A 14,965-nucleotide genomic window follows, 5' to 3' on the forward strand; every position below is an offset into this window, starting at 1 on the left:
TCAATACTACTTAAAAGCCTGACGTACTAAAAAAAAATACAAAATTTACCATTTTTCTTTTGCTTGTTTTCATAAGTGAAAGGAGATAATGAAATACAACCTAACACAGTCACATATAATGCTATTCAACAACAAAGAATATGAGCCTGAAGAAAATGAAATGAAATGAAATCTTTGAGTTTTACGTCCCACGGTTATGCCGGTTAGGCTAAAGGAGACGGTGATGATGAGTGATGAATGAAATGGTGGAATGAAGAAAGTGGGAGGAAACGGGAGAACCCCGAGAAAACCCACGCACACGGTGTTTGTATATGAGCCTGAAGAATTTCAAGTGTTACCAGAATAACATTTCCCCCAAAATCTACGTTAAGGCAGCGACTAAAGGAACGAACCCAACTGCATTTGATTACGTATCATATTGTTTTGGTATCCTGTGAACTACTTTTTAAATAACATTATTATTTAATGTTAATAACTGGATGTTAAAAGTATTTTGTTTATTACAAACTAAATACAACTATTATTTAAAAAGTAGTTCACAGGTTTCTAAAACAACATGATACGTAATCAAATGCAGATGAGTTCGTTCCTCTACTCTCTGCCTTAACTTAGATCTTGGGGTAAATGTTATCTGACAACACTGAAAATTCTTTAGGTTCATATTTTCTGTTGTAGAATAACATTATCTGAGGGAAGAACATAGACTGAAAGTATTTGAGAACAAGATCCTGAGACGAATATTCGGACCCAAGAGGAACGGGAATGGGCAATAGCGGAAACTTCATAACGAGGAATTACATAAGTTATATGGTTTACCCAACATTGTTAGGGTCGTCAAGTCTAGGAGGTTTAGGTGGGCGGGTCATGTAGTTAGAATGGAAGAAAGTAGAAACGCTTTCAAAGTCTTGACTGGAAGACCAATCGGGAAACGACCATTAGGAAGACCTAGGCGCAGATGGGAGGACAATATTAAGATGGATCTCGCAGAGATTGGAATACAAAGTAGAAACTGGATGCAGTTAGCTAAGGATAGAAGTCAGTGGAGAGCTTTTGTGAACGCGGCATTGAACCTCCGGGTTCCATAGGCCATAGCGTTAGTTAGTTAGTTAGTTAGAATAACATTATCTATGATTGTGGTAAGTGGCATTTCATTATCTGCTTTTACTTATGAATAAACAAGCAAAAGAAAAACGATAAATTTTGAATTAGTTTTACTATGTCAGGTTCTTAATTCAAGATTTTAGCTATGGAGAATTATTTCCATAAGAAAATATATTTTACTCATAACTCTTCGGCTAAATTATTTTTCAAAATAAAATTAATCTATTTGTAGCCAATAAAATCAATCGCGACTATCAAATATATGATAATCAAAGAAGTTGTCTCCTTCGAAAGACTAAGGGTGACATCATGTTAAAAAAAAAAAGTTACAGAGACAAATACATGGAAACGCTTTTAGTGATACCAATAATGCACAAAAGTTTTGATTTAAGTTTAATTTCCATAGAAATTATTAAAGGTGGATTTCCATGGATTTGTTGCTTTTCAAAATTTTGAAAATAAGACAAACAAAGGCAGTATTAGTATTTGGACTTCGTAAAGATCTAATTTAAACTTTTTGTATGGCCTAATAATTGGGAGTCAGTCAAATTGTGAGGAGGCAATCAATATCCCGAAGCCACTGACTGACCAATGTTTTGTATTAAATACTAGACAACTACCAAGCCAATGTTTTGATACTGCCCTTTGTTTTTTTCATTATTTGATTATTGTACTGAATACACCAAATCCTCAAAGACCTCATCTTAAGAAATGCATTAGTTAATGAAGAGTAAATATTAAAAAGTCTTGAAATCAAGATCATTTTTCTTTATTTCTCAGTTTCATTACGAAATGTTTAGCGCAGAGGTTTGCAGTTCTTTGTTGACCTGTTGGTATAATTAACTATATAAATTAGTAATAAGAATCTTTTCAATAATGGTTTATCAAGTAAATTCTTGGTTTCAATTATGTGTTTATGTGCGTTTGTCGTGTTTAATCAAGTTTTATAGTAAGAAGCTTCATACATACTTCTGTTGGAAACTTCGTTCTGACTGTTCCTTTTCCTCTGAAAGCAAAATAACACATACAGTAAGTACTTCGCAAAGGATTATAAAGCTGTTTCAAACTTGATCTTTATTATATAAATTTTCATATACAGTATATTATCTTTTAAATATATAGAAAATTATAAATTAATTTTAAATTAACAGCTTCATTTAAAGTAGCTGTTATAATTTGACTATTAATATGTTATTTTGAATTAATAAATAAATCTTAAATACTGTTTATAAGTTATTTTTTCTTTTAATATGGGTTAAAGCTAAAGGAACAGCATATTACCTGAGATAAATATTATTTACGTCAGATCAATAAATTTGAACTGCCGGTTCATGGTAATTATTTTGTGATCCGGCTAGTTAAACCCAATGTCAATTATTTACAAGCAATATTTTTATGATATATATATATATATATTGTTCCACCTGAAAGATAAACATATAAGATAATAACTGCAAAAGCGGTTTGACGTTTTTCTTTCAAAATTCCTCGTCAGCAAAATTTTTCCTTCTATTTTGCCATTCTTTGTATATTAGGTAATGTCATACTGTACTCTTGAAATCCTCTGTTTTAAACATACTGATCTGGTTATGGAAACAATATTTAGTATGCAGCATGTCTTCAGAGACATATGAATATCGAATCGTATATCTATTACGCTGTCAATCCTGTCCCTTGACATTGTACGGACACTTTGCGGAATTCCACCGTCCAGCAGAATAATACACACTTCCAATAGTGCAACCAATTTGCTCTATTTGGTGCATGTCTTCTACCCTAACCTGTTACGTCTCCGGATCTAATTTTTATTAATCACCGTGAAACAGTGTCTCACCCCAAGTCATGCTCCGGCAATGACCACTGCCCACCTACGCCAAAATCAACATGTGATATGCAATACTTCAGACATACAGCATTTATATGGTCGACTACCTACCCGAACAGCTGCGTGTTTGGCCACTGGAATGGTTATATATAATATTAAGGAGAGCATTGCATATTTTACAACACAGTATGTAACATGTTTGGCATACATCCATAATATTAATTTTGTGTACTAACTTTTGTCCAGATGTTTGAATTCCTACAGCGTGTTATTACTAGTTTATATGGCTATAGCTAATTTTTATCAAAAGTAATATGTATCAGAAACAAACTAAGGTTGATATCATATTTATATTATCCTTTCCGCTTCGGATATGTCTGGGCTTCCTCTCTCTTAAATTAGATTTCTTTAAGAAAACTCGTACTTGAGAGATGGACTGGAAATAATCTAATAAATTTGAAAATATTGATTCTTTAATTAATGAATGTATCTTCATGTTATGTTTTACAGGTAAGTAAAACGGGATTTCTTCAGACTTTTCCTTTGGATATTTACAAGAACAGAATCTTTTGTAACTTTGAACTTACGAAGGAATTGACACGTAAGGAGGGTAATGAAAAGAAACCAAATAGTAACTAGAGTCAATAAGCAAGGTAATAATGGAGATCCAGTAGTAACTAGAGTCAATAAGCAAGGTAATAATGGAGATCCAGTAGTAACTAGAGTCAATAAGCAAGGTAATAATGGAGATCAAGTAGTAATTAGAGTCAATAAGCAAGGTAATAATGGAGATCCAGTAGTAACTACAGTCAATAAGCAAGGTAATAATGGAGATCCAGTAGTAACTGAGTCAATAAGCAAGGTAATGATGGAGATCAAGTAGTAACTAGAGTCAATAAGAAAAGTAATAATGGAGATCCAGTAGTAACTAGAGTCAATAAAACTAATAATGTAGATCCAGTAGTACTAAAGTCAATAAACAAGATAATAATAGAGATCAAGTAATAACTAGAATCAATGAGCAAGGTAATAATAGAGATCAAGTAGTAACTTGAGTTAATACACGAAGCAATAATAAAGAGATCAAGTAGTAAGTAGAGCAAATGAGCAAGGTAACAACAGAGATCAAGTAGCAACTAGAATCAATAAGCAGGTAATAATAGAGATCAAGTAGTAACTAGAGTCAATAAGCAAGGTAATGGAGATCAAATAGTAACTAGAGTCATTAGTAAGGTAATAATAGAGATCAAGTAGTAAGTAGAGCCAATGAGCAAGGTAATAATAAAGAGACCAAGTAGTAATTAAAGTCAATCTCTTGTTCTGTTACCATTTTCTGTCTGGTGTCAATTTTTTCCAGAGACATATCAAGATTCATTTACTCTCAATTTAGTTTTACCATGTACCATGAGGTATATACATCCCTGATTGCGTATCACCAGACAATATTAAAGTTCCAGTAGGAGTAATTTTGGCATTAGTAATTTGGATAATCAAATGAAACGAAAAGTATACAGGTAGAAGTAAACTTTGTAATATAAGTGGCATAGTGAAACTGGAAGCAGATATTAAACTTCAGATATAAATGAACTAATTTATACTTTTCCCTTCGAATAATAAAAATATCGAAAATGGAAATTGGATCATAACTATGATATTTGTATACAGTAATTTATTGTTTCCACGATACAAATTACAGAGAACTACAACACTAAAAAGTATGATAATTTAAAAAATATATATATAGTAGATATTTCTGTGCACCTAGGTATTTTTAGGTGAGCTAACCGAGAACATTACTTAGGAAAAATTGAAAAAAATGAAGTAAATAAAAAATATTAAATAATTGATAAACAATTATTCAAACTGTTCTCATTTTTATCGATTCCTATGAATTTCTTTAAGTAACTGAAACAAACACTGCCATATACTATAGAAACAAACTGAACTGGCTTGGTTCTTATTGCGAAGTTCCGAATTTCAAATATTCAACCATTTATTAAATTTTCGCTGGAATACTAGCAGAATTTTCAGTTTAAAAACTTCAATAGCGATAGGAAAGATAGCAATTACTTCTTCAATGTTAATGCAATGTTAATTCTTGTTTACTTTTTAAAGAGGAAGGGAGAATTATTCCAATTGAGTTACGTTTTTAATATACTTAGAAAAGTAATAAATAATAACATCTTTGCTACTGTTGGTGTTTGTTTATTGAATATTTCAGCTCTTGTTAACTTTTCTTCAAGACGTTCATACTGTTATCGTTTTTCATTCAGTATGTAAGAAGAGTTGATTCCTGAATTGTTGTTTTTTTCAATAGTTCAATGTTCTGTGAAATACAAATACATTTCTCCAAATGCATTAACTTTAGTTTTATTTGAATTGTAATCAAAATTTCATTTAAACAAACATTGAAAAGTTTTGTTTTCTACAATCTACTATTTATTATTATTATTATTATTATTATTATTATTATTATTATTATTATTATTATTTGGTACGACAAGTGGAAAGAATAAAATTAAATTCTCTAGATTACGCTGACATTTTAGAGTTCTCTCATGACTATAAGCATTACGTACACGCCTTTGCTACGGAAGACTGGTTCCCGGTGGAAGCTCGTGTGGTTGGATCCCACGTTATACTGTAGGTCCATCTTATATAACCTGGCAGCTGAAAGAGACGTTAACGTCCAATCTGACTAACCAAACGTTCACGTTTTCTTTAAAACTTGTACTGTTTTCATTGTAGGGGCTATTATAAAGCATATAAGTGTAACATAAAGCAGAAAAAAAAAAAACAAAGGATTAGTAAAAATATCCACCAGAGCTCACGAATGGAAATTACTACTGTTAGCAGAAAAAGGATACTTGTAATTAACAAACAATCCATGTGTAACAACAGTTGAATGAACTTTAATATTAACATTCTGCCAAATTCCAAAACGAAGAAGTTTCTTTAATCTATATGAGCTGTTGTTTCTCTTAATTTATTTTCTTAATTGATTTTTCTAAATTTTTAAATCAACTACAACCCATCCATACTGTTCAAATGAAAAGAAATTTTAAGCACCCATTAATATCTTTACAGCGTGCTAATTGGCGTGCTTTAAGCATGTTTGAAAATGATTGGTGATACTGCGCAATAAACACATTAATTAAACGTATAATACTGCTCACGCGTATAATACTGCTAACGTTGTGCTCAATTTTTAAACTTGGTACTGATAATTTCGACAATTATTATTCCACTCAGTTAATTGTAGCGTGTGGAAAGAAGAATAGTGTTCCTAAGATAAATATAAGTTAAACAAAAGAAGAATCCTCTTTGGGGAAAATATTTTTCAGCTATGATTCATTCAGCTAAAAGTATTCTTCATAGAAAGGTCTATAAACACATAAGACTTTATTGTTTCTCCAAATGAACTATTTATAACAACACAAACACTTACACAATCTCCTATTCTGTAAAATATTTAACACCACAACTAGCATGTCCCCATTACTACACACTCAACTCACTAACTATACGTATAGACGCTAGGGAAAAAAGAACATATTTGTTACATCTACCGAAATAAGAACAACTAACAGTTGTAATAATAAAGATTGATAGAGGCATGCAACTAACAAATTCTTGCCTAAGAATCCTGCACTTGAAAATTACCGGAAAACGGCCGAAATCAAAGGATAGTTTCCGGAATGAAGTATAAAAAGAAGTGAAAAGAAAGGAAGTACAATAGAAAAAGTTCAACGTGAAGAATGAAAAAAGTAGTAGTTTTTGAGGCTTCGTCCAAGAAATGAAATGAAATGAAATTTTTAAGCTTTATGTCCAACGATTATGCCAGTTAGGCTAAAGGAGACAGTGATGATGAGAAATGAATACAATGGTGGAATAAAGAAATTGGGAGGAAACGAGAGGATCCCGAGAAAATCCACGTACACGATGTTTGTCCACCAAAAAGCACACTTGGCGCTAGCTCAAGGACCCCATGCACCAGAACTACCGTGACCCACCTCATCCAAGACAAACAAGATACTAAAATTTATGATAAACATTATAGGTTAAATTAAAGAAATATTCACTTATCTACTGTCAAAGAATAAAATATTCATTTAAGTGATTATTCAAAGATCTGTACTTTCACTTTGTACGGTAGTTACAAAATCAAGTGTTGAATTCAAGACCTTAAAATTACTATTTGTGAAATATAGAATTATGTTATTTTTATTTTTAAGTGGAACAAAACTGCAGCACTTTTTTTTTTTTTTTTTTTTTTGTCTCATTGTTCTTATCTGTTCAATCAAACTCAATATAGCAATATTCCAATCTTTGTTTAAACTGTCTCTGTCTTTGAAATATGTTTTTTTTATGCGCAAATTATCTATTCCAAGTTTAAAAATTGAACTCTTGTGGTGAATGATTTTGAAAAGCCGAAATTATGTCAGCAGTGACCAAGTAAGCTAAACAACATGAGTAGAAGTGTGTTAATGTATAATTTTCTACCTGTTTGAACTGTATTACATAAGTTCTTTGGCCCTGAAAAAGAAACGTTTTTTTGATGAAGAATTGTAACATATTATTTAAAAGAATAACAATGATATTCTACATTTTTAAGGGACATACTACAGAAATAATCAAAAACAAATGAGTCGTACAGTTACAAAACGGCTCTTATCCATTTACAGAAAATCCCAGAAAACTTAGGGAAAATGTGGAATCTGCATGTTTTGTAGAATTGGAAATACTTCACTGTGTTCATGTGAGAAACTTGAACATCCTCAAATATTTCCAGTTTTACAAAGTATGCAGATCTTACATTTATCTAAGTTTTCTGGGATTTTCTGTAAATGGACAAGAGCTGTTTGAAGCTGGACGACTCAAATTAAAAGTTGAGTTCTGTAATTACAAGGAATTTCCCAGAATTTCCAAGGTACTTTGAATGTCTTATATATAAAGTGTTAAGTGCACAAAGAAATCAAGTATATTTTTGGTCCTTTTGGACATATTTCATCTATAAGATCTCTATCTGAAGATACACATTTCCATCTTTAAGATCTCTGTTCGAAAATACAGATCTCCATCTATAAGATCTCCATCTGAAGATACACATCTTACCTATATCAGAGCTTAAAAGATACATGTCCATTTCTTGCAAATAACTCTTATCACATACGACACAGTATTCCATGTATTTAAGCGTACTGTACAATCTTAATGTCTCTCTTTTTCAACTTTGGAAATTAGACTTGATACTTTTGTGCTCGGTACACCCTATATGTACTAGAATTTACTGTTTAACTTTACGGAATCATTGTGGTAGTAATGTTGGGCCAAATCTAGGAATTATAGGCTGCAAATTGGCATGTGGGATAGTAGTATGCAACGTATCTACTTATCTTTCTGAAATATAAGTCATAATATAGATGTGACATAGTCATCTACTTTGGAAGTCTCATGGACATAATTTAATATCAACTCAACAGATTATCTATAAGAGCATTTTGTCAACTGGTATGCAGATAGTACTGGTATACTTTAGGATTAATCTTGATGATGAAAGATTTTGATAATATAATTATTGGGGAAAACAAAACCAGTTTCTAAACAGGCAAAATAATTGCTCCAAGCTGATGAAAGTCATCCCAAACAATTTTTCGAAGAATCTTAAAAAGGGGTCGCAAAGAACACGCTCCTGTTAACATCGAGTCATATAGCTGTGAGTCTAGAATGGGCTCGACGGTTAGCGAAATTCTACTCTTCACGATTGGAAATGAGTATTTTCGTCAGACAGATCTCATATTTGAAAGAACTCAAGCTTTCCTGTCTTGATGAATATAGTTGTTCTCGGGGCCGTACTACGTTCAGTTAAAGATGATCTTGATCTTAGGACACCGGAAGTGTATCGTATTCCATGTGAATGTTGTAAAACCTACATCGTACAGACTGGGAGCACTATTGAAATTGGTCGCAGAAAACATTCAGATTATATTAAATTGCCTCAAATAGAAAAAACAGAATTGGCACAACATAGTATACCTGAACGACATAACATCTCTCCCTCAGAAATCACTTTGCTAGTAAGTTGTTTAGACTACTATGAGATAAAAGTCAAGGAAGCAATAAGAATACTAGAAGAAGACAACAATCACAACAGGCACACCGGCCTAAAGCTCAGCTATAATGGGTTTCATTCATTGGAACAACGAGAAAAAAAAAAAAAAAAAAAAAGGTCTACGTACGATTTTAGGCAACTGATCAATCAGCATCAGGCAATAGATTGAAGCTGATTAAAAGTCTCCATCGACTAATCGCTTTTATTTTCTTTCACAACAATTATATTACTTTTGCAATAAAGGAGAAATTAGGTAGTCAGTCATTTTAAATAATTATTCCGTCGATTTACATGCGCTGTTAGCGAGAAGACAAGAATATTTTGTGTATTGCTGAGTAAAACATAGGAAAAATATTTATTAAGCGTTCATGTTAAGTATTATATTTACATGAGTACAGAATTACACACACACACACACACACACACATATATATATATATATATATATATATATATATATATATATATATATAGTCTTGTCCTAGCACCTTTTTAAATGAGAACGGAATATTTTCTCTTCTAAACTGAACTGAGCTTAATTAAACTGAAAGCCAGAAAAGCCAGTACGAAAATTTTGTTGGGACTCCACCTTTATACTTTCCCACAGAAAAGCCTTATTAGCTGAAGTATCTGTACTAATTGGTTAAATTCCTTTATCTCAGAGCGCTTTAGATTAAAGAATAGCATGCACAACTGTTGTATCCAAGAATCTGATAGTTAAAACCAATCATATTAGAATTATATCCTTTAATAATCGCTTCAAATATATACATGTACAGTCTCAACATTAGTATCTGTAGCAACACGCAAACATAAATATCATAATTAACTAACAATTCTTTCATACGTAGCTCAGAGTTCTGTTGGCAGATTGAAATATATTTCCATCATTTGTGACACTTGTAAAAAATGACTAGTAACTAATAAATAACACGCTTGACTAGTGACTTGTAACAAATAAATAGTAATTTGTAATAAATAATTAATAACTATCTAATCTTTACTATTCCTACTATACCCTGAGCTCCATCTTGTTATCTTCGGTGCAGGAGATCCGGGCTAGATTCCCGGCAGATTATATGATTCGGATCGTATGTTAGACTGTAGATCCACGTCTCATATAGTTTCAGTGCTGAAAGAGACGTTAAATTTCCAATTCAACAACAACAAGCTACAGTGCGCTGTATGCGGACATGACAAGCAATAAATGTAATTAGGTGGGTTAACGGAAAACAAAATTAAGAAATGCTATCCGAAGTTGGGAAAATATTAACTATACCAAAGATAATTAGTAAAAAAGAAAGAAAGAAAAAAATCATAAATGCGTCCAAATACATCTAGTTGCACTAAACTATTTCAGTAATGTCTGTTGCCTTCGTCAATAGCTTTGGAAAACTCTCATGATTTTTTTTTTTTTTTTTTTTAATTCTCAAGATTTTATTTTGCACTTTTTTCGTGTATCCAGTTTAAAAATTGTGAGGTTTAAGGTCTTGTTAACGTAAATCTCTTATACTCAAATAATTCTTTATTTTGAACGTTCTATCGTTGTAAACACTTTTACTAGAGCTTCTTTTGTGACGTTACAAACAAAAAAATTAAAAGTTGAAGTGCATACTCTTTGCAGCAGTAATTCACACTTGCGTGCCCTTGGTGCTGGAGATTCGGGTTTGATTTACGATGGAACCTTATGTGGTTCCAACCCCATTTTAAGCTATAGGTCCACACCTCATAGAGCCTCACTACTGAAACTTCAATCCAAACAACCTACCAAATGAATTGTTTTCGAAAAAGAGTTATTCGAGTACAAGGAATTGACGTTAATAAGAGTTAAACCTCATCATGTTTCAACTTGCACATGAAGAAAGTGATAAATTAAATTGTGAGAACTGAAAATAAAAGCTCATTTGTGTTTTCCAGAACAACTGACGAAGACAACAGAAATTGTCGAAACAGTTTAGTGCAATAAAATATGAAATTGGATGCAGGTTATATATATTTTTTTATAAATTATATAAACATGTATCATATCATATCTTAAAACAGATATACCGAAGACGGTTAAAATGAGAGAAGGAAACTAGTTAGACGATTAAAAAGAAATTGTTTTATGAGAAATGTGGTAAAAGGTACAGTTGAGGTAAAAGGATGGAGGAGAAGAAGAAAATGAAATAAATAAGGATAATAAAGAAGATAATCTTTATGTGTAAACGAAGGGATTAGCTGAGGACCGTACAATGTATGGAAGTTCTTCATGTGGCAGAATCTATGATGATATCGGAATACTTATGTTGATGATATATACGAAAAGTAATTTTCTCTTTCTATTAATGTGCAATACTGGCCATTATGTATTCCTCTGGTGATGATGATCAACAATTTTTAACTTCTCATCTATATTTATGGCATGTAACTCAAATGCCTTTTCTCAGTATATATAATGAAGCTAAATTGTGAAGATGTTGGCTATTCACATTATATGGCATAGAGCTTAAAAGCAGAGATTCATTTTTAATAACCAATATCCTCGGTATTCCAGTTTATATTGACTGTGGTAATATATACTGGTCACTTCTAGATCATATAAAATAAATAGAAAATAGATGTATAACACTTCCGTAGATACTTGTACTGCTTGAAGTACTGGAATGCATGGATTTTTATAATTAAATTTGTGCTGCTGAAGCGCTATACCCTGTAATGTAAATAGCCAATATCTTCGCAATTTCGCTTAATTAAATAAATCTTCTGAGGAAATATATTCGACTAACATGCCAGAAATATAGATGGGGAAGTTAAAAATTGCTGGTCGTCATCTTCACAGGAACGCATAAAAATTAGTATTGTGTTAAATTTGAAATGTATTCTATACGCTCAATTAGTTATAATTTTAATGTTCCTTTATTTGCTTTAAAAATAATCAAGAACTAATTCAAGATATATATATATATATATTGGCGGATCCAGGATATGATCAAGGGAGAGACTAAACCATAATTTGCCGTTTTATCCAGTGTAAAGCTGAATTGAAGCCCATTTTATCCAGTGTAAACCTGAGCGTCAAGGGGGGGAGGGGGGCTATAACCCCTTACCCCCCCTTGGATGCGCCCTTGTATATATATATATATATATATATATATATATATATCGGGCCACCGCTCACTATAACATCCGTCGTCATATATATTGTTACGATCTATTTATCCATTACACATAAGTTCATCAGTGAACCCCTTTAGTTTCTACTAACAGGGCTCCAGGTGTTTGAACCCGCTCTGAGTAGTCCCCAGATCAGATTACCATCCTCGTCGCAACTACCATATTTCCTTATGTTCTCTTACTGCATTTCATTTCATCATAGAAATTACATGACATGCTCAGGTCACCTTCTTCTATGTGACTAACCAGATAAATATATCCTGACACCCATTTCCCAATGATACTACCAATAAATGAATGCTCATGGCCCCAGAGAAGGCGTTACCTTCTAGACCTGTCCATCATCGAATGGGAATGAAATTGCATGTTAAAAAACGATATAGTAGGTATTTAACACAGTTAAATTATAAATATTACAAAAATTCCTCGTATCATAACAAACGAAGAACAAATCACATTCTCTATACTCAAATCGCTGGATCTGAATATACAGATTTAAACTTTGTTATTTGAAAAGAGATCACTGTAAGTATAATATAAAGAGGTAAAAGTACTAGAAGAATAAAATTTTAAACCTTCAGCTTTAATAATAATAATAATAATAATAATAATAATAATAATAATAATAATAATAATAATAATAATAATAATAATAATAATAATAATAATAATAATAATAACGTGAACAGCGGTAAGGTCTAGGTATAATTATTATATTCAATTAAAATAAAATTGGATTTTATGTTAAGAAACGGTAATTTTGAATACTGAAAGCAAAAATTGTATTCAAGCAAGAACAACCGGTATTCGTCTTGTTTCCTGCAAGTAGCATAAATTAATATTTCTGTAATTGGTACGAGAGTTCTAGGCTCAATTTCCAGTAAGAAGCTAATGTCTTAATACGATAAACTCCAAATAAACAAACACTGTATCAAACATGCAGACAAAGAACATTGGACACCATGCTAACAACTTGTAAACACGAACATTATTACAGAAGGTGTTCAAGTTGGGTCTTAAATATTTTAGCTTCAAACGATCCATTGCAGTAAATTACAACTACATGATGAAGGAAGTTAAAAAAATCTTAAATTTTCACTGAAGGTTCACTGATAGTCAAAGTCCCTCATAAGTTCACTAAATCAGTTTTTGGCTCATTATATATTGAGCTATTAGGTGTAGTAATCTGGCTATTCCAGATACCTCTATAGTCAATATTGTGCTTAAATCCCACTAAAGTTGTGGTTATAAATGTTACATGCAATATAGATTTGCTATTAAATTTGTTCCTTTTATTTAACATTTTTTCCCGCAACTTCCTGATCAATTTTGTTATTTATTCACTTTCTTGTAATTTCTTTAATTCTGATAAGAATTGTTAACATTTTTATAATTATTATGCACCAAAACAAAAATGTTCTATATAGCGTTACAGTTTTTAAAAAAAAGGTATATTATGTTTTATATTAATATTTTGACTCTTACTAGCATGGCCAATCACATCAAAGATAATCAGGAACAGTTTAAAGTTATTTTGTATTAAGAATTATTTTTATTAACATTTACTATTTTTAACACTGTTAACTATTATGTTTATATTGGTATACACAAACAGGAAACATGTTTAGCTAATATATAACTACCTCTTTCAAGTGGATGAAAATATTCAAAATTCCAGTGTTCGTAATATTAACAGATTATTCCGTCTAAGATAAGAAGTTGAGGAAACTTACGAATAGATAAGGTAGACAATAAAAAGGGATGCAATTTACGTTCTCCTTAAAACTGAAAAATGCTAATTTTACTACTGAAGGATTAATAGTTTAATTTTAATAGTAAATACAAATATTCTTTTTTGTTCAATCTCTCCGAAATTTTTAATTCAAATGTCCGAAAGAAATATATCACAATTGCAAAAGTTTCAAAATTGTGCCTATTACAATAATTGTTTACCATATACTTTGAAAATATAAATATTTATATCAAAATTAAGTTAGTTTAATTTTATTTATTAATTTTTGTAATTTTATCAATATTATAAAATAGAATTTAACTTATAGAATTTGAAATAACGCAAAATGAAATTCTAGTTTTGCTGTTCGTTTCTAGATACCAAATTTTGCATAATTTCCTTCAATGGTAGAAACAAAAGCGAAATACACTGATTAGCTAGAACATTCTAACCACCACTACTTCTTGAAAGAAGTCTTTGGCTGACATAAGAGGCACAGGGCACAGCAGAACTACTCGTAATACGGTGACAGGAATCTCATTCGATCAGTCAGTGTGATGACCACATGTAGAATAGGGAAGGCTGGCGATATATCAGAGTTTGATAGGAGTCAGATTGTGATGGCCAGACGGCTGAAAATGAGTATCTCGGAAACAGTGCAATTTGGCGAATATTCACGAGCTACCACAGTTAGTGTCTTCGAAAGGTGATAAAGTGACGGTGAAACTAGCGCCAAACGACAAGGCGTAGGACGACTATACCTCATTAAAGATCTCAGTCGTTGTAGACTCTGAAGGTTGGTATAACAGATAGGACGCAAACTATGGCCCATTAACCAGCAGACTTTAATAATCAATAAACCATGAGTGTGTCTAAGCACAAGATTCAACGTACTCTTTTAAGATATGGTCCCTCACAGCCGACGTTCCATATATGTATCAATATTAACAGCACTACATCGTCAATTATGACTAGAGTGGGAAATTACAATCGTGATTGGACTGCCGAGCAATAGGGCAGCGTTACATGGACAGATGAA

At 31.7% G+C, this 14,965-nt stretch overlaps 1 protein-coding gene across 4 annotated transcripts in view; it reads right to left on the bottom strand.

Annotated features, from left to right (window-relative positions):
• LOC145681022 (transmembrane protein 117-like) overlaps positions 1-14,965 on the bottom strand; it is a 483,227-nt gene that overhangs the window by 15,679 nt on the left and 452,583 nt on the right. The window contains exon 11 of one of the 4 annotated variants that reach the window (XM_081752315.1): positions 2,071-2,107. The exons of the other annotated variants lie outside the window; for them this stretch is intronic. Within the exon in view, the coding sequence (XP_081608441.1) occupies positions 2,071-2,107 (37 nt within the window). The remainder of the gene's footprint in view (positions 1-2,070; positions 2,108-14,965) is intronic. 4 annotated transcript variants of the gene reach the window in all.

This window comes from Thermobia domestica, chromosome 3, assembly GCF_964235325.1.
Source record: "Thermobia domestica chromosome 3, izTheDome1.hap1.1, whole genome shotgun sequence".
In the NCBI taxonomy this organism is placed as follows: Eukaryota; Metazoa; Arthropoda; class Insecta; order Zygentoma; family Lepismatidae; genus Thermobia; species Thermobia domestica.